The sequence below is a fragment of the Dipteris shenzhenensis genome, chromosome 6 (assembly GCF_047967505.1).
Source record: "Dipteris shenzhenensis isolate YYH24624 ecotype China chromosome 6, Dip_SZ_1.0, whole genome shotgun sequence".
NCBI classification, from domain to species: Eukaryota; Viridiplantae; Streptophyta; class Polypodiopsida; order Gleicheniales; family Dipteridaceae; genus Dipteris; species Dipteris shenzhenensis.
Genome location: NC_141601.1, coordinates 16657533 through 16678354, shown reverse-complemented (window position 1 = coordinate 16678354; position 20822 = coordinate 16657533). Strand labels below are relative to the sequence as shown.

At 39.7% G+C, this 20822-nt stretch overlaps 1 protein-coding gene across 1 annotated transcript; it reads right to left on the bottom strand.

Annotated features, from left to right (window-relative positions):
- Nucleotides 1-12168: 12168 nt before the first annotated feature.
- LOC147900859 (pentatricopeptide repeat-containing protein At5g27110-like) lies at nt 12169-16365 on the bottom strand. The gene is made up of 3 exons (XM_087376384.1): nt 13189-16365; nt 12823-12962; nt 12169-12571 (listed from the first exon to the last, which is right to left on the bottom strand). The coding sequence occupies exons 1-3, from the start codon at nt 16363-16365 to the stop codon at nt 12169-12171; spliced, it is 3720 nt and encodes a 1239-aa protein (XP_087232510.1).
- Between the last annotated feature and the right edge of the window lie 4457 nt (nt 16366-20822).

The window sequence follows — 20822 nt, the reverse complement described above, 5'->3', positions numbered from 1 at the left end:
CTTGTACTTTTGGCTCCCAATCAGCATGTCAACAAGAGAGAGAGAGAGAGAGAGAGAGAGAGAGAGAGAGAGAGAGAGAGATGATAGAGATGGGTTTCTTAATGATAGAGATGGCTAGGTGGGTTTTCTTAATAATAGAGATGGGTTTCTTAATGGTTGGTCATACCCATGAAGATATTGATGCATTATTTAGTTGTTTTTCAGAGCAGTTGAGGAGAAGTCATTCTCTCACTCTAGCACATCTTATGAAAACCTTCAATGAGTGCACAAGTTCAAGGCCTGCCCCTTTTATGATGTCAAAGGTTTCAGACTTTAAAGGGTTTATTGATGGTTACTTATGTGAAGGCCAAGATAAACTTATTGGACATTCAAAGCCACTGCATTTTCGTTTTTTCATGCAAGATGACATTCCAATAATGCAATATAAAATGAATCACACACAAGATCATTGGATGCCAAAGGGTGGTGGCATAGAGTTGTGGAAAAGAGATACTCTTGGGAAAGCTTTGTTGCCAGTTGGGGAACCACCAGTACTTCCAATGTGTGAGTACTTAAAAGATAGTGCTCAAGTGGTGAATGGCATAAAGGACTATATAAAATATTGGAACAAGCATCGCATTGACAAAGGCTCATTGGATCCTTATTCTATATACATTACGCCAGTGATACAGTATTGGGAAAACATGATCAATGCATTGTCAGAATCTACATCAACTATGCAAAGTCAAGATATATGTTCAGGTTTTTGGCCACAGACAACGCATGCAGCAGAACAAAACACTAACATCAAAAATGAAGGTTTCATGGGTTTAAAGGCATTGGAAGACCACTACCGTGGTCCACAACGTAACAAGCCAAAAGATACATTCCAACCTCTTATAGATGTAAAAAAGGGTGAATTTGCTCTTGTGAGGCCAAGCGACAATATATATCCAATTTGGTTGGGTGAACATTCAATCCAACACTTCCTCTAAAGAAAACAACATGGTATTGATACAGTATTGGGGACCATGTTCCCATAAGAAGAATGCAAGTGAGGAAGAAGTGTATGCAAATTGTTGAGAGAAATTTTGGATGTGCAATGACAAAGATCCTACATGTTGGGAGCAAGCAGACTCAATAGTATGGAGTTGGACACTGAAAGGAGGGAAGAAGCCCAAGAAGATCAAAATTCCACCTACCCTGCATGAGAAAGCAGAAGCAAGCCTAGAAGGGGCTGATCAAGTAAACGACAAGAGTGTAGATTGAGCTAATACTCAATGGTCTTAAGGCTTGGTTTTGTTTAAATAATGGTTTTTATTGAGTGGTTCAGCCCATTGTCTTCCTATTGGTTGAGCACTTTCATGTGTTCAATTCTTGGAAGTTGGCCCTGAGCTAATACTCAATAGTCTTAAGGTTTTGTTTTCTTTAAATAAGTGCTTGTATTGAGTAGTTCAACTCATTGTCTTCCTATTGATTGAGTACTTTCATGTGTTCAATTCTTGGAAGTAGGCCCTGAGCTAATACTCAATGGTCTTAAGGTTTTGTTTTCTTTAAATAAGGGCTTGTATTGAGTAGTTCAGCTCATTGACTCCCTATTGGTTGAATGTGTAACAATTACCATTGACAAATACTAAATTTTCAAGTTTTCAAGTTTTCATTGTCAAATACTAAATAATTTAAGGTGAGTTATTGTAGGTGGCTTGTGCAATCATGTTGCAATTGAACAAGATTTTTGACTTTACACAACAAATACTTCATTCCCAAAGTTATGAAACATCTCAGTCATTTTCTCATTAAAATGACATCAATGAGATAAAGAAAGATCATATGCATCATCCCCAAAATTAATGAAACACTCTAAATTAGTCAATGTAAAATAACAAAACCAAAATTAATAGAATTTGACATTCTTAGTCTAAGAAGATGAATGGACACAGCAACAAACCAAAGATCCACAGTGTGATTATCACTATGAAATAAGATCTATCCATTGTGGTTGATCCAAGATGAAGATGGGTTAGAAAGATGAGAAGAGTATGAGGAAGAGATCCGAAAATGGGAGAGTGTAAGGTTCTCTCTCCCCAATTTCATTTTCCCAAAATATCAAGATTTTCCCAAAATTACTAATACGGTGTTCCATATTAAAACCCACCATTCCCCTCTTAATGAGGCCTCCCCAAAGTCAAATTTTCCCTTTTTGAGCCCACCAAAGTGCATCCCCCATCCATTAAAGGCATCCTAGACCTTTGATCTATCCACCATGCACCTCCATCCAAAGGCCAAGATTGCCCAATTTCAAAATAAAGGTACCCATGTCAGTTGAGTCAATCCTACGGGTCCCTTAGCCCATGGGTTACCATAGTAGGTTCATTTTTAATTAACTTAATCCATTTCTTAATCCATTCCTTATGATGCCCTTTTGAGACCCCAAATCTCCCCTAATTCGAAACATATAAGGAAAAAATGTCAGAGACATCTACGTTGAAAAATGCAATGACTAGAGTTTGCAAAAATTTCCACAAAAATTAAGGATTTTTAATAATATTGAGTTTGACAAACACAATATTGGAAAAAGATGTTGTAGTCCGAGTTCCGAGGTTAGGGTCCACTTACCTACCACCATCCAAACAAAGTAGGTATTAGAATAGCATAGTTACATTTGGGTAGATAAGTAATGCCTATTTTTCCCAGCTTGTTATTGCTTTTCCTAGAAATATAGACAACCATATGGATTCTTAGATAATTTAAAAAAAGTTTAAGTCACAAGTGAAGTAAGAGCAAATGAGTTCATGGTTTGAGAAGGGATTAGAGGCGGTATTGAAGGATTAGTGTGCTTGGTGTGTGGGGTGGTTAAAATGAGAGTGTAAAGGGGATATTTCATGCAAGGTACATAAAAGAATAATTCATAGTTGGGGAAGTAGACATGTGTGTGTGTGTGTGTGTGGTTGAAAATACAACTAGCTATATATGAAAAAAAGTTAATGAACTAATTACTCTAGAAAAAGCAATTAATCAAAAAGAGGGGTAATCCACACTCTTGTAAAAGAAAATTATCATAGCTTACTGAAAGTTATTATATAAGGGGTTAGCCCACACCCACATTGAGAAGCAATGAGGGGGATGATCCACACCATCATGAGCTAATTGAAGAAATGAGGCGAATCCAAACTCTTCTTTGAAGAGACTAAAATTAATTTAAGAAAGTGAAAAAACAAATTTTATTAATAGCACAATAAAGAAATAAGCCCACTCTAGTTAATGAATGGGCCACAACAAAACATAGAGTATAAAAAATAAAAAGGGAAAAGGTTGGACATACAGGCCTAATAAGAATTCTTTAAAAAAACTAATAAAGCAAGAAGACCTTACTCTTAGGCCTATTTAATGTCTTTAAACGTTTTTAAATTGTAAGCCATAAAACCTTGCATAGAAGAAAAATTACATTAAGTCATTTATTTATTGTAAGTATTTAATGGACACATTAAAAGAAATAAGGAAGTAAATTTAATTTTAACTATGAAATGCAACAGGCTATAAACAAACTTTTTGAAGAAAATCAAAGGTATTTAAAGTTATATATATATATATATATACATGCAAAGTAACAAAAGACTATAAGTGCTCTCATGAGAACACACTTTAAAGACAATAATTATATACAAAGTCATTATATATATGACCTTAAAAAGTATGAAATATTTAAAAGAAAAACATTAATTTTAAGGAAATAAAGAAAGAAACAAGATACTTATGCAAAAAAATCAAAGGAATAGGGCTTATACATTACCTATAAGCATTCTTAACAAGAAAAAAGACATAGGAAAGAACAAAAAAGCAAGCAAAGGAAAGAAAACTAAACATAAAGTGTAAATTTAAAATGAAGCACTAAACAATTTTCTTTAAAAAAACTCTTTAGAACAAATAAGTGGAAAGTTAAAAAAGCTAAGCCAAAAAATTCATTACATATTTCCAAAGGAACTTAAAGGACCATATAGGTATACTAGGGGGTGAGAATATCGTGATTTAATGGAGCAAAAAAGATTAAACAAAAAGTAAGGTACTTATGATCAACCATAGTAAAAACAGTCAAAGGAAGATATACTAAGAAGAGCCGTAGTCAATGATACGGTTGACTTGGCTAGAATTCATAACAGCCATGCACCAACACATCCAACCAAGGATAAGTTGAAGAGTTGACAGAGGTATAGAAGCCACGAAGAATGAGCAACTAAGTATGCCATGAGCTACTACCGAGTATGTCCATGCACCAAGCGAAGAGAGCACTGCCGCCCAAGGGTCGGAAGCGTAGGTAGTCCAAAGCAACGCGAGCAGCAGAGAGGCACAAAAAGCACCGAGCTCAAACCTTCATAGTAAGCATCAAGAGTTAACACTCGCACCACCGAGAGGAAGAAGTGGAGACTGTCCGAGAATGAATAGCAAGGAGAGTGGGTGGCCAAGACTTAGAGTAGGGGAAGTGAAGGTGGTTGTGTGTAAAGGCTTGGAGGAATGACGGAAAAGAGGTGAGAGTTGACGATTAAAGGTATAGCCATGAACCCGTTAAGCAAGGCGGGAGCCAACAACGAGAGTTCACGCTACTAGTAGTTCTTGCAACAAGCATAGTGCATAGGAGCACGTATGGAGAGCTTAGGCAAATGAGGCGAGGCTAATGACGTGAATGTGAGACATGAAGAGAAGCAAAGAGAAGCACATATATGTAGATCAAGAGCATTAACACAAGAAGGGGGTAGGCATTATGTAAGGGAGAGGTAGAGGTGAGGTGGTGTAAGAGTTCATTAGATGGCAAGAGGTGGTGACATTAGAGGGGGAGAAAATTTACTAGAGGGTAGACTTGGTAAGTGAAAAAAACCTTTTAAGCTACAAAGGTCAACAAATATCGGGTGTAGTCATAGTAGATGAAAAAAGCCACCATGGAAAAAGCGGTTTAACATTTAGTTAAAAATATAAGGGGTAAGTAAAAGGGGTCCAACCATAGACATTAGTGCAATTTGGGATTTTATACAAGTGTGTATATACAAAGTATATATATCTATAAGTTTTTTAATATGTATATACCAAGGCGGTGGCAGTTACAAGAGGAAAACTGAATACCCATAACATTAAAAACGGGTTTAGAAGATATATAAATATATATAGAAAACATAAATTGGTTTAGGTAGAATAGGGGGAAAAACAAAACATAATAGGACAATGAATCACAGGAAGGTGGGTTCACTTAGGAAGGTTGTAGCACAATTAGGGGGCTTATGGGTTTCTTTAAAAGAGTTTAGGATGGTTTTTGGTGACGCAAATAAAATTATGTATAAGGTTGTTAAGTGAAATTAAATTAATTTAAAAGAACAAGTGCCATTTATTTATAGATTTAAAAATAACTTAAATGGCAACCATTGAAAGAAAGAAGCCAACCAATTAAGAGAAAATTTTTAATATTAAAATGCACAACCAACCATTAAGAAAGTTACAAAAGTAAAAAATATATATCATTATACTTTATCAAAATAAATATAAGAAACTCAATGGTAGTCCCATATCTGGGGGGAAAGTAGGGTTGTGCCAATTATTAACAAAAATGAAAAAAAGCTCAAGAGGAGGAGGGGGAATAATGAAAGAAGGAAAAAAAGTGGCTTGTAAACAAATGAAAGGACTTGTAAATTACAATCTTAACATAAATTAAAGTTACAAAAGAAACATCTTGTTAGAAAATTCAACGTGTTTCTATAACTATGTTCATACTAGTCTTCTACAAAGTGGAAGCATGTGTGTGTGTTTGTGTGTGTGTGTGTGTGTGTGTGTGTGTGCGTGTGTGCACCAATAAATAAATAGAAAGCTGAAAATTGTACCAAGTTTGGGGGTTTGAGGGGTTGTGTGTAAGTGTGTGCTTGTAAAGTATAAAAAATGTGTGTGTGTGTGTGTGTGTGTGTGTTGTTATATGCAAAATTGACCAAGGGAAATGTCATAAATAGAAGTGAGTGTGTGTGTGGCACACTTGTAGTATAGAATATGGTGTGACAAGGGCCAATGGTTGAGGTGGTGGGATTTGTCCATGTGCCACCCTTGCAAGTTGTTGGTCGAGTGTATGTGAGGTGTCAGTAATCTAGACCTAAATAATTCCTCTATGCTAATGTGTTAGGGAATACTCATGGGCAACCTCATTCCAAGGGAGCACGCTGATGTTGTGTGCTTTGACTGGCACCAAAAGGGACACTACCGTATAGTGTGCTCCAATTTTCCATGTGTATACCTCCCTTGGTTAGAATAATACACCGAGGTCTTAGATGTGGAGATCCTTGACCTTGGGAAAAGATGTCATGAAGCTTCAAACCCCTCCTCCAGCCGTGGATCAGGTCAACCAAAGAAGGTCTTATCTCTTTCCGAGCCCCTAGACACTGAGATGACAAGCCCTCTTGTGGAGAAAGAAAGTCCCTATAACTCGTAAAATTAAATAGTCACCATTAGATTTCCCCATTGGATCAGGACAAGAAGATTATTATGTCATCCAGGACATTGCCAACCGGTCCTTGAACATCACACACCCACAACTAATAGCATTAAGCCATAAGGTGAGTTGTGCGCTCTAGCAAGGCCTTTCTACGCACATATTTAAGAATAAGGAAAAGGTATGAGAGATTTCATCAATTTTTGAGAACATTGACCGACATCTGCACATAGTGGATGCCATCATAGATATATAAAAATTTGGGCAAAAAAAGTAGTTGTTTTTTAAATTATGTCTCAAGAGACTGATAATCACATAAAGTTCCAATTACAACTGGTTTCACCAGTACATCTAAGAAAACAAATAGAAAAAGGGAGAGCAAATGAAGATCATACATCAGTTATAGTTCTATTGGTTTTGCTTTGAAGTCTTTGATCAATGCCTTGCCATCTCGGTAGACAGCCCATTTGCCTTCCTTTCTAGCCGCCTTCACCTTTGCAAGCTCTGAGGCTTTGCTCTTCAGTTGAGTTTTTGTAAGTTCCTCTGCAATCCACACTGGAAGTCCTTTCAACTTGTTAGATTGTCTAAGGATCTATATTCTTTCCTCTCTTGTTCCAAAAGTGAGAATTGCGTGAGCTCCTTCCTGTCCAATGTCAAATTCTACATCTCCTCAGTCAATTCCTGGTAGAGATTTACAGAGTTTTTCAAACGTCTCACTCCCACTGTCTTCTGCTACATTCCAGTTGTCTGGTAGTCCTCTGATCCTTTTTTTTTAATAGTTGAGTTTCCTTTCAGCTTGCTCCTTTACTTCCATCTGGACCTGTGTACCTAAAGAGCTCATTATCTCTCCTTTGAAATTCTCTTGAATCTCTCCCGTAAGCTTCTTGTGCAACTCTTCCATCTAAGTAGATACTAGCTCCTCATCTAAAACTACATTAGGGATAGGATTGTTGAGTTTGAGCTCAATAGTTTCCACTCTCTCTTCTAGCTTCTGGAACCTATCTTTTAGCTCACTATTCTCCTTCTTGAGAAGGAGAACCTGCTATTGAAGAAGGAGGATGACTTCATTCTGCCTAGTATTGGGCAAAGATGATGCTATTGTTGCAGCATAGGAAGGTTGCTTTTCTACTTTTCTGTCACTCATTGAAAAAATGACAGATTGCCAGGACCCCCTATTTGTAATGCTAATATCGCACAAATGATACAGAATCTGACTTTGACTTAGAAGAAAAAAGGTAGCTTAGATTCTAAGGAACAAAATTTCTTTTTACTTTGAAGTAATCCGAGAAAACCTCGAAAAGTTATGCTTGATTCTTTTTTGTCTGTAAAATCTGATCTGGAGCAGCAGCCTAGCAGAACTTCACCTGAAGGTGAGAAACAGCTAGGGGGGAGCTCCTAAAGTTCTTCCTGAGTAAGATTAGCTTGATGGAGACTCCAAGCTAGAATCTATCCCCCTAGTCTAGGCCATGGAGTTTAGGCCAGCTAGGAGTGGGGGAGCACAGAGGAAGAAGAGAAGGGAGAAGAGAAGCTACTGCAAGAGAAGGGAGAAGAGAAGTTGTTTTCTCTTTCACCATCATAGATAATTGCCACATCAAAAGTGTATGTGTTGATGGTGGTAACGCATGCAATATCATGGTGCCTCGCATGAAAAAGCTAAATTCAAGATGTACAAGACTTTCCTCTACTTGAATCAAAGTAGCAGATGGCAGAAGACTCTCCACCATGAAGGTCATTGAAGATTTTCTAATCACGATCAACGGGTTGACGACCATGGTCAATTTCTATGTGGTCGACATTGAAGACATGGGAAGAAGTTAGCCTGCTCTTTTAGGGCAACCATGGCTAAGAAAAAGTGATGCAATCACCTATACTGGAAAATTGGACACAAAATTGAGGTCACATGCTTGCCAAATGTGTTGTCAGCAACATGATATGATGGAAGATCTTGTTTACAGACAAGAGGTCAGAAGTGGTGCCTATGACAGCCCCCAAGAAGAAGTAACTTTTGGTGGCCACATAGTATGTCACCAAGTGAGCTGAAGTCGTATCTCTCTCCATAGCAAATGTTAAGGTGGTCTCAGATTCATCTTCGAACACATATGCAAAAGGTTTGGGACACCCATGGAGATAGTGTAAGACCATGGAATCCCATTCATGAATGAAGCTATGGAGTTGCTCATGGATCTTATGTGTATCAACCATCACACCTCTAGCATCTATTATTTGACATCAATGGGTCAAGTGGAGCGGACCAATAGCCTCTTATGCAAGTCAAAAGATGGCAGCTGCATTGTAGTAAGTGGGGGAACAAAAGGTTATTCAAGTAGTGTGTGCATACAACATCACTCATAAGACATCCATTGGACATACTCCTTTTGAGTTGATGTATGGTACTAAGGCAGTTTTACCACTAGGATAGAGATTCCTACCTTGAGGTTAGCACATGAGCAATAGATGACCATAGATGAGAAGGTAGAGGCCATGTTGATGCATCTTGAAAAGTTGGATGAGACTCGTTGACATGCTTGCATCATGCAGAGATTCAGAAGAATCAACAAAATGCCCAAATGGACGCCAAGGTCCGCAAAGGATGGGAGTGGCACTTTGTAGAAGGAGATGCAGTGTTGTGCTTTGATACTAGGCTAAATCACCAAATGGATAAGAAATTTCTTCTGACATAGCCAAGGCCATATGAAGTGATCAAAAGGAAAGAAACTCTTCAACAAGCGACATGTCAAGCCCTTCTTTGTGCGTGGTTGTCCAAGACACATGGAGATGCTTTGCATCCCATGTTTGGGGGGGGACTGTTATAGGGAAAAATGACCAAGGGAAATGTCACAAATAAAAGTGAGTATGTGTCTGTGGCGCACTAGTAGTATAGAATATGGTGTGACAAGGGCCCATGGTTGAGGTGGTGGGGCTTGTCCATGTGCCACCCTTCCAAGTTGTTGGTTGCATGTGTGTGAGGTGTGAGTAATACAAACCTAAATAATTCCTCTATGTTGATATGTTAGGGGATACTCATGGGCCATCCTTCCACCTAAGCAGCCCCATGAGTTCACTAATTAGAAAAGGCCAAGGGTGAGGCAAATTAAAATTGAAAAGAATCTCTAAGTAGGCAAGCATCTTTTGGCTTCATTATATGTTGAGAGAAAGGGACAGAGGAGAAAAGAACGAGGAATCTAAGCATCGTTGTCCTCTTCATCCCAAAGATTAAAATACTTGAAGGGGAAGCCTAAGATGCACCATTCATTCCCACTTTACCTGCAAGGCAAGGGCTATGTCGCTAGTTGTCGTCTTTGCTATTGAAGTGTATGTTTCCTAGTTGTCAAATCCTTTCGAGTATGTAATATGATTGGCAATACCGGTGTGTTGTTATACAAAGTGAATTCTTTGCTTTATTACTTTTTTTTGTCGCGAAAGGCTAGCCATCTTTTAAAATATTACATTTTACTATTTTCTTGTTGCTCACATAACTATTAACAAATATGTAGGTGTTGTAATCTCATAAGAGTATGTACTATGATTGGCCATATCTCATTGTGTTGTTATACAAAGTGAAGTCTACTTTAATTTTCTTAATTAATGCTTTTTTCTTTTAGTCAAAAGTACTTATAGGTAGATTGCAATGGTTCACATTGTTGATTGTTGTTTCATAAAGCATAGATAATTGTTTTATACAATGTTGATAATTCTTTTATAAAATGCCAAGTCATCCGAAAAGCTTGATGTAGATCTTAGTGATATGGAGCATGGTGTGGAGCTTCTTAATATGGAGCATGTGGATAGTTCATGGGTTAAGCTTGATGTTGAACTGGTGCCTTGAACGTTTTATGGTGGTATTGTGGATAGAAACAAGGGTTGAAAGAATATGCAAGGCATTTTGGTGCTTCTTTTCTAAGCATTTGTCCATCAAATTGTAGCCGTGCTCTCATATTCTAATTGCACAACTGCAAGATTTCTTGCATCCAAGAAATTCGAATAAAGCTTCTTTTTTTAAAATGGCTAAGGACGCACCAACTTGGTAATTTTGATGCAAATTCTACACTTTTCATTTATATAAGTGAACCAAGAATGATCAATATCGTGGTTGCCATCTAGATCCATTCAACCCTAATGGTAGTTGCCACTAGGACCCCTATTATCTTGCAAATGGTCTTTATTGTTATCTATTAAATTGGTATATCTACTCATAGCCACGAGAATATGTACAACTCAATGAGATGCTACATGTTGATGAGGAGTCGATAAAGATTCTAAACACTATTTTGTGTTTGAAAGACCTTGCAGTGCTGCAAAGGACCATTGAGTAAACATCCTCGATTTAGTTTTACATTTTTGTAACTTGTGTATGCATACATAGCTTTCCATTTTCTATTATGTGCTTCATCACCCCCGAAAATGTGCACGGCAAAAGTTTTATGTCATCTCTAGCCACTTGGCTTTAGATTGAGACGCTACTCCATCACCATAACTAATGTACCTATGAAGTTGTACTTGATGAATCGTGCAAGCTGTCTTTAGTAGAAGTTGAAGATCCTTGCAAAGCATTTTCTCGCGTATCATCTCCTTTTATTTCGTCTTCTTCCCATTGCCATCAATGTAGACTTCAATGTCTCAATATACTTTTATGTTCTCTTTATAGCAACCTCCTGTGGACGCAATGCTATTCTTCTTATGCCGCATTCGCGAAGGTGGATCCGCTAGTGTTCACACACAATCTAGACTCTCCCAAAGACCTGAACTACTTTTGCGTACAACTTTTGAGGACTTGCAAATGAGGGCCGTGTCTGACCAACACATGTGATTTTGTGGATAGGCATGATACTCCATGGACCCAAAGTTCTATCATTGTCAGATATAAATAATTGGATGCACGCCACAAAATTTATAAAACAACTCAACCTACCACTATACACAGAGAAGGGCAGGCAATGGAAAACAATAGCAACAACACCTAAAAGTGCAAGAGTCCTAAAAAGTGGTAGCAATTGATAGGCACGGCAATGGGAAACAACTACAACAACACTTGAAAGTGCTTAAAAGAGTTCAAAAAGTGGTAAAAAGTGGCATCGAATAGTTGCAAAAAATTCAAATAAGAAGAAAGGGCTAAGAAGTGATAGCAATACTAGAAAGTGGTAAAAAGTGTGATAGTAAGAGGTAGGCAAGGCAATGGGAAACCATAGTGGTAACCCTTAAGAGCTAGATAGTGGTAGGAAGTGGTGACCAAAAAGTGGCATATGGTGCTGAAAAGGTTGTAAAGTCTTCACACTACCAAGTTCTAGGAGTCAGTAGCATAAGACCAATTTGTGATAGTCTAGTGCTTGAAAGTCCCAAAAAGTGACAGCACAAGTATTCGGCAAGGCAATGGGAAACCATTTTAAGCTCAAACCACATATACAGGCTCCGGATAAGGGTCAGCAAAGAGGCTTAAGAGGTCTCCCCTTTTTCTTTTTGAGGGGGGGGGGGGGTTGAGGGGCTAGTTACTATAACCTGTGTTGGTAACCAGTCCTGTCAACCCTTGCTTAGGGAAGGGGGTGGTTTCCAGTTCACATTGCTGTCCAAGGAAGAGGCAGCGCAGAATCAAGAGCTACTATGCAAGGATTATTGGGTTGATGTCACCTGAAAATACGTGCTTGAGAGGCAATGACATTATTGGTGATTCTATTCCGTTCAAGTTCGTGGGTCGCCGGAGATTACGATTGATCCACCCTAAACCCTGGATATGGATCTCAAAAAACCAACAAAGACTCCTGTGAGAAATGTCGCATGTCAATGGCACCCCCTCCCCACTTCCCTTGACTTCCGGGAAAGGCCAGGTCAGCATGCGGCCTTTCCGGGAAAGGCCACCTGTTAGCCTTCCCGGTCACCGGCCGGGATTTTGGCTCCCGGCCTGCCGGCCGATCGCCAGAATCCGGCCGGATTCCTCCCAGGAAAGGCCTCCCCGTGGCCTGTCCTACTCCGTGGCACTGCTGCTTCCTATTTGTGCTGCGGGTAACAGAATGACAAAGAAAGGAGGGGAGGCTAGAAAGCCCTCGTGATTGTAAGGTGGCTTGGGCAGGGTGGCGACTGCAAAGGTCCATGTAAGGTGAAAACGCAGCAGCCCTTTTACCTTCACATATGCCAACTTTAGATCTGCAACTTTTGCACATGCATTCCTAAAGATTCTTCTTTGTGATTGTCTTCAACAGTCCTTTCATCACCCAGTTCACAGCTTCATCGCAATCATCAGGTGGGAATCTTGTGGGACACTGTTGGTTGCCTCTTGGTATAATCAACAATAGATGGGAGAGCTCATAATGGTTGTCTCCTCCTCGAGCAATCCAGCGATGGGGGGGTCACCATACTTGGCTCTTGCAAGAGATCAAAACCAATCGATAGTTTACCTCTGTGGTTCTCCATGTGAAGTCATAATCCCCCTGGCTCTGTCAAGACAAACTTTACTTTCTTCCCCTGTGCTCACTGCTGACATCTGCCCTTCATCACTAGACTCTCCAAGGAACATCTGTAAAACATTTTTTGGGTCCTGGATGTATTACCAACAGCGATCATGGTTACACATCACCTTGGACCTGGTGCACACAATATTGTAGACCAAAGCACCATCAAGAAATCTTACCCATATCCCAGCACAGCAGACTCCCTTGTGTGTCCTATAGACATGGTGTTGTCACCACAAGAACATAGTCCATGAGTTATATCCTAGCCCCCAACAGAAAAGTGGGCGTCGTTCTTCCTCAGGTCAGTCCCACCAGTACTGCATCTGGCTTCTTCCATGCATGGGCAGCCAAAGCATTTATCCTTAATACCTCGATCTTATCACAATCCTCCTGAATGTGGGCGTCAGCATATACGTTTGCCATTAACACGTACGCTGCAGGAAGCTTTTCATTTATTTCCACCACCCGTTCGAAGGCATGCCTTCCAATCTCTACATTCTTCCACTTTCGACATGCATCCAAGACCGTCAACCATACAGCAACATCAGGTAGGAATGGCATCTTCTCTGCCATTGCTAGTGCTTCATCAACTCGGCCAGCACGTCCAAGGATATCAACCATGCAAGTATAGTGCTGAATAGTTGGGGTAATGCCATAGTGTTTGCTCATAGCTTGAAAGTACTCCTGGCCCTTTTCCACTATACCCCCATGACTGCATACATTGAGCATATTAAGAAACATGGACCCATTTGGCTGTATGCCCTCCTTCATCATTCTCTCAAACAAAAGACATACAAGTTCGTTCTCTCCCTGGCGGGCATATCCTCCAATCAATACACTCCATGCTACATCATCCCTTGTGGGCAAGCCATCAAACAACTGTTGAGCATCAACCATGCTTCCACATTTAGCATACATGGCAATAAGACTGGTTGCCACAGTCCGGATTCCCTCCAAACCAACCCTGCTTATTTGAAAATGCACTTCCTTTCCCATGTTCAGAGCTGCTGTTTTACCACATGCTTTAAGGATGGCTACAAAGGTAATAATACTTGGTGACAGATCTTCCTCTTGCATTTGTGCATATAGTCTAAAACATTTTTTATTTTCTTCTTGTTCAGCATACCCCAAGATCATGTTAGTCCATGTAACCACATCACGGTGAGGCAATTTATCAAAGACACATTCTGCATCCTCCATGCTCCCACACTTTGCATACATGTTCACCAAGGTGTTTCCGACTAAGATATCTGACTCAAAACCACTGTTTACTACCTGGGAGTGCATGGCTCTACCTTTCACAAGGCATCCTATTTTCATAAATTTCCTATCAATTTGCTTCCCCTCTTCCCACACTGCCAGGCTACTGCAAACCTTCAATGTGCCAACAAAGGTCCAGGAATCTGGTTGGACATCTTCCTGGTGCATGTGTGCATACAAGTCCAAACCCAGAGCACCGTCTTCCTGATCAGCATACCCCAGGATCATGGTATTCCATGAAACCACATCACGGTGTGGCAAATTCTCAAAGACACTCCATGCATCCTCCATGCCCCCACATTTTGCATACATATCAAGAAGGGCGGTTCCAACAAATAAATCCGTCTCAAAATCCCTCTTTATTACTTGGGAGTAGATGGCTCTCCCTATCATGAGGCACTCTATTCTCCTACCAAGTTGCTTCTCGTCTTCCAGTGTGGCCAGGCAGCTGCAAGCCTTCAATGCCACAACAAAGGTTCGAGCATCTGGCTGGACACCTTCCTGATGCATGCATGCAAACAATTCCAAAGCCAGGACACTTTCATCTTTCTCAACATACCCCAGAATCATGGTATTCCATGTAATAGCATTACGATGAGGACATTCATCAAACACACACCATGCGTCCTCCGTATTCCCATGTTTCACATACATATTTACCAAGGAGTTTCTAACAAACACATCTGACTCAAGGCCACTGTTTGCTACATGAGAGTGAATTGCTCTACCTTTCACCAGGCAATCTATTTTAAAGACTTTACTGCCAACCTGCATCCCCTCCTCCAGTGCTGCCAGGCAACTGCAAGCCTTCAATGCACCAACAAAAGTTTGAGCATCTGGTTGAACACCATCCTCATGCATCCATGCATATAATTCCAAAGTCAGCATACTTTCTTCCTGCTCAGCATAGCCCAGGATCATGGTAGTCCATGAATGCACATTACGATTAGGGAGTTCATCAAAGACACGCTGTGCATCTTCCATGCTCCCACATTTAACATACAGATTAACTAAGGTAGTTCCAGCAAATACATTCAGCTCAAAGCCACTCTTTACCACTTGGGAGTGGATAGCCCTACCTTTTGCAAGGCATGCTATTTTCACAAATTTCCCATCATTGTGTTTCCCCTCTTCCAGCGCTATCAGGCTACTACAAGCCATCAATGCACCAACAAAGGATTGAGCATCCGCTTGAACACCTTCGTGATGCATGCAACCATACAATTCCAGAGCCAGCATGCTTTCTTCCTGCTCAGCATATCCCTGGATCATGGTTGTCCATGTAACCACATTACGAGAAGGCAATTTATCAAAGACACTCCGTGCATCCTTCATGCTCCCACATTTGGTGTACATATCCACCAAGGTGGTTGCCACAAATACATCTGACTCAAAACCACTCTTAACTACTTGGCAGTGCACTTCTCTTCCTTCTACCAGGCACCCTATCTTCTTACATTTTCCTTCAACTTCATCCCCTTCTTCTAGTACTGCCAGGCTACTACAAGCCTTCAATGTGCCAATGAAAGTTCGAGCACTCATTTCAACACCTTCCTCGTGCATACGTGCATACAATTCCAGAGCTAGTACGCTTTTTTTAAGCTCAGCATACCCCAAGATCATGGTATTCCATGTTACCACATCACAATGAGGCAATTCATCGAAGACACTCCCTGCATCCTCCATAATTCCACATTTTGCGTACATATGGACCAAGGTGTTTCCCACAAAAATACTTGATTCAACGCCCGTCTTTACTGATTGGGAGTGGATGGCTCGACCTTTCCTCAGGCACACAATTTTGGCTAGTTGCTTATCCACTTGCTTCCCATCTTCCACAGTTACCAAACTGCTGCAAGCCTTCAATGCACCAACAAATGTTCGATCATTCAATTTGACACTTTTCTGGAGCATCTCTGCATACAACTCCAAAGCCTGCGTGCCCTCTTCCTGCTTGGCATACCCAAAGATCATAATGTTCCAGGACACAACATTACGCGATGGCATGCGATCAAAGACATGGCGAGCATCCACCATGCTACCACGCTTCACATACAGATGTATCAGATTGTTTGTTTCAAACACTGAAAGCTGACTCAAATGTATATCGGTAAGGGTATGAATTGCCTTGTCCTCCTTCAACTGGGGCAATCTGTTGTGGACAAGGTCTCCATCTCTGCCTGGAGCATACGAATGACTGCAAAGGGGCAGCCTAAGTTGTGAGCCCATGATTCACAAAAGACTAGATCCCATGGAAACTATCTCAAAGTGGGGAAGACAATGCAAATAGATATGAGACAGAACCCGGATACAAAAGGGAAGCACTTTTATACTCTACATGACATTGCATGTACTGTCTCCTTCAAAAATATCCTTAAATAGAAAATCCATACCCACTAGAGTGTGGGTTGCAGTTTTGTATTGTCTGGGTTGGAGTTTCCTATTGTGTTTTGGGTTAGTGTGTGCTCTTTCCGATAAGTGTCCCTTTGGGGTTGGGCTATGTGTGGGTTTGGCTTCTCTTGTTTGGCTTGGGTTGTTTGGTGTTCTCATAATTTTTATAACCACTTGATGTGTTCATGTACAATAAATAACCACAATGTTTATGCATGCTTTATTTTGTTCCAAATTTACCATATGATTTCATTTGCTTTGTGTGAATATAGATATTTATTTCATGTTGTTAAGAAAAACTATTTAATGTCGAATTGCATGACTTTACATTACCAACATACAAAAGAGCTCACTCTAAAAGAGAGAAACTAATTAATATAGGCTTACGTAACTTGATATACCACCAACATTATAAGAGAGCTCACTTAGGATCTCAAGCTAACATTTAACATTATTCATGTTGTTTTTCCTCTAGCCTTAATGCATTTTTAGAGTCCATTTGGTCAATTCCAAATTTGTCGTATGTGAAACTTTTCTCCCTTTAGCCAATCGATAATTTGAAGTTTCCCTTAGTTTTCCTAAAACTTTTGGCATTCTCTATCTCGTTGGGAGATTCAGCAACCACTTCACTTTCCTTGATGCTCTCTTTTCTTCTCTTAATTGCAGCATCATCTTTCTTGACCTCAACAGTCTTTTGACTTTTACTTCATATAGAAGATGGAAATTAGTGATCCTCTACTAGGTGATAGTATGTCTACTAGTTTGTGGATGGCTTTACTGAAAAACAATTATAGATGGGTTAACTATATAAGTATACCATATAACAATTATAGATGGGTTAACTATATAAGTATACCATATAAGTATATGGAGTTTTCTCCTCTATCCATCAAAAGATATTAGTTCTATGTAAGCTGACTTTGTTATGCATAAGCACTAATTCCTCCCTTTGAGGCAGTCGATAGAGCGGTTGGGAAAAAGCGAGCGAGCCCAAAAAAGTGTAGGAGAATTTGTTGAAGGGGTAGGAAAATCAAGCAAGAAAAGAAAGAATCTAAGTGTCCCACCATGAAATAATTTCTTGAAGTAGGAAGTATTCAAAAAAAGAGTTATGTGTCACATTTCTTGAAATTGAGTAGAAGGGGTGTCACCATTTTAAGATTGAAAATGTAAACACATATATACGTTTAACCAATTACATGAGAAAATGTAAAAATGCAAGAATAGGTGTAATTTTTAACACATGCTTTATGGGTTTATGAGGAGTACCCCCCCCCCTCCCTGAGCATAATTAAAAGGTAGATGATGTTGAAATTCGCTTCTTTTTTTTTGCCAAAATAGACAATGTCTTCTCGCTCCCTATTATGGGAAACCCCGCTTTAAATTTGGTGCAACAAATCAGCCAAAAATTCATATTCTAATACACACAACTTTTTTACATGGTGAAAAAAGGCATGATATTCATCTAAATCATGCCTTGTCATTTGAATTGATATCTAACATTATGCCATTTGGATTTGACAATCATAAGATGCAAGGATGTCAAAAACTCATCTTTTGAGCCAAAACAACCAAATGGGGTCATGTTAAATTTGGACTCATCTTTTGATTTACCCCAAGTTGTCAAAATGGGGTCGTGTTAACTCATCTTTTGATTTACAAGTCCAAATGGGGTCATGTTACATATCAAAATCAAATGACAAGGCCTTTTTGCACCATCTAGTAAAATTTCATGCACCAAAATATGAATTTGTGTGGTCTATTTATTGCACTGGTTGAATTAGCGAGATGTATGAGTGTGCCATTGGGAAGGGATGTTTTTGCAATAACAAAGAAACATGGGTTTTGTTCTAAGAGTGAATAGAGTTTAAAAAGCTAAGCATTTACATATGAATGGAATGTAAACTAATCCATTCAAGGAGTCCTTGGAAATGTCCCACTTTTTTGGAAGGTTGCATTAATGATTTCAATTACTATGGTGGAAAGAGAGAAATTTATTGCAATAGGGTGTGTCTTTGATACCAATGATGACTTGAAAATGAAACATTCCAAATCTCTTAAGGGGGATGCGAAATTAGTGTTACTGGCTTCAAAGCTAGATGGTAGTTATATGCATATTTAACCTTCTTACTATTGAATAGGGGATTTATAAATCTTTTATTGTTTTGTACTGCTTGCTTTTTTTCGCTCACTCGCTTTTTGTCACTTGCTTTTTGGTAATCCTCCCTTTCACTCAATGTAGTCAAAGTTCTGCAAGCCACATTCATAGCATGTAAAATTTATTGAGTGATGCCTCATTCACAAGGGAGAAGCCTTGGTACAAATCAACATCCTTGCTCTCTAGGAAGTATCCTTGCATATTCTAAAAAGTTTAAGAGAGGAATGTGAGCAGAGGCCCAAGGAAAGCAAGAGTGTTGATAGAATTCATCCAAGATATGAGATAAACACTCGAGCTTCAAAAGACTTGCAAATACCTGAAAGGGTAGATGAAGAAGGTGTGTCATTCCCTTCAACAAAGGGATCCACCCTAATGCAATGGATGTTTGAAGAAGACCCCGCCTTGCAACAACTAAAGGAGGCAGACAACATGTCCTTTTATGGCTTAGAAGAGTCGAAATAAATAAGCAGGAAACCTATTGTTGGCCCTCGAGACATCGCAGGATTAGCCTCATTCCTATCCAACTAAGATCAAGATTCCCATCGCGACACTATTATGAGGTAATCCTACTCTATGGAGAGACCTCTTGGATTGGATGAATGGGCAAGTAGTGACACCCCAATCCAAAAATCTTGAGAATGTTCAATCTCCCAATCAAGCTCAAGACCTTCCAAGGGTGCCAGTCAACAAATTGGGCCAATACTTTGACAGTGATGACACAAATGCAGTGTTACCCATCTCCTTCCATGATCAAAAAGCTATAGCAATCTTAGATGGAGGAGCAGGTGTTAGCATCATCACAAAACAATGCTGGGAAAAGTAGGGAAGTCTAGACCGAGGGAGTACTTCCTTGGTAGTTAAATTAGTTGATGGCATGGCTCATCCCATAGAAGTACTCAAGGACATTAAAATCAAAACCTTTGGTCTCACATATCGAGTGTGCCTTGTAATGGATTTCCAAAACAACCCTGGGTATGAGGCTATTCTAGGGAGACCTTTCTTGCGTATGGGAGGATTGATCCATGATTGGCGCTCCAACAAAGTTTATATAAGGAAAGATCAGCAAGTTATGAGGGTTGATCTCCAAACATGGAAGGCTCACACTAGGTATGGAAATCTATTTGCAGCAGCTGAATCGGATACACCGATAGGTTTGTGCTGGTAAAGCTGGTTAAAAATATGAGAAAGAGGATAGTGAGAAGAGTCTTGATGAACCTTGGTGTGCTCCTTTACCAAGACTAGAAGACTCATTTGATTGGATGCATACACTGGTGGCAATAGATCTACCAACTGCTGAGGGCACTTACGCGATGTATCTTGATGATGAACAACTTAAATCTATTACACCTTTTTACACCATAAGAGCGCTACTACCTAATCAAATTGAACTAGGAATTGACAATGCCATTGATCCTAATGAGATAGATATGACTCCATCTCAACTTTTGGTAGAGCTGACATCAGTAGGTGCAACATGTCGAATATAAGCCATGGTAGATTGGTGAGTAAGCCACAACCTCATCTCCTGGGAAACATTAAAATATCTCAGCCAGGTACGCCTTCAAGTATGTGATTCTGAAATTCAATCCATAGAGGGTACCTCTATTAAGGTTATTGGTTCTTTAATGTTGAATGTTTCCTTGGACAATTACATTGTGCCTTGCAAGTTTTTTGTAGCTCCTGTAGGTACCTAGCAGAAGCCGCCATTCTTGGTAAAAGTTGGATCCTAGACACAAAGGATTATTTGGTGATGAATCAACCCAACAAGATGTACTAAGAACTAACAACCGGCCCAACATTCAAGCACCAACATCAATATCCACTTCCACTTCCACTTCTCAACCTCGGCAAGCACCTCACCAACAAAGAAAACAAAGAAGTAGAGCAACCAAGCAAATATGGGTCCGAAAGGATCTATTGAAGGCTCAAGGATACTTTGAGGGTGAATCATATTTTTGGATTTTAAAGAAACCTCAACATATAAAGCCACCCCCTCCTTTAAACATCGAGCCTCACCATCGCTAGCCACCCCCTCATATAAACAACAAACCTCAACATCAAAGAAGAAGACGATGCCATCCAACAAGGAAGGTACATTACCAATGGGTTCCCACAAGACTATTCGAGGCCCAGGGATATT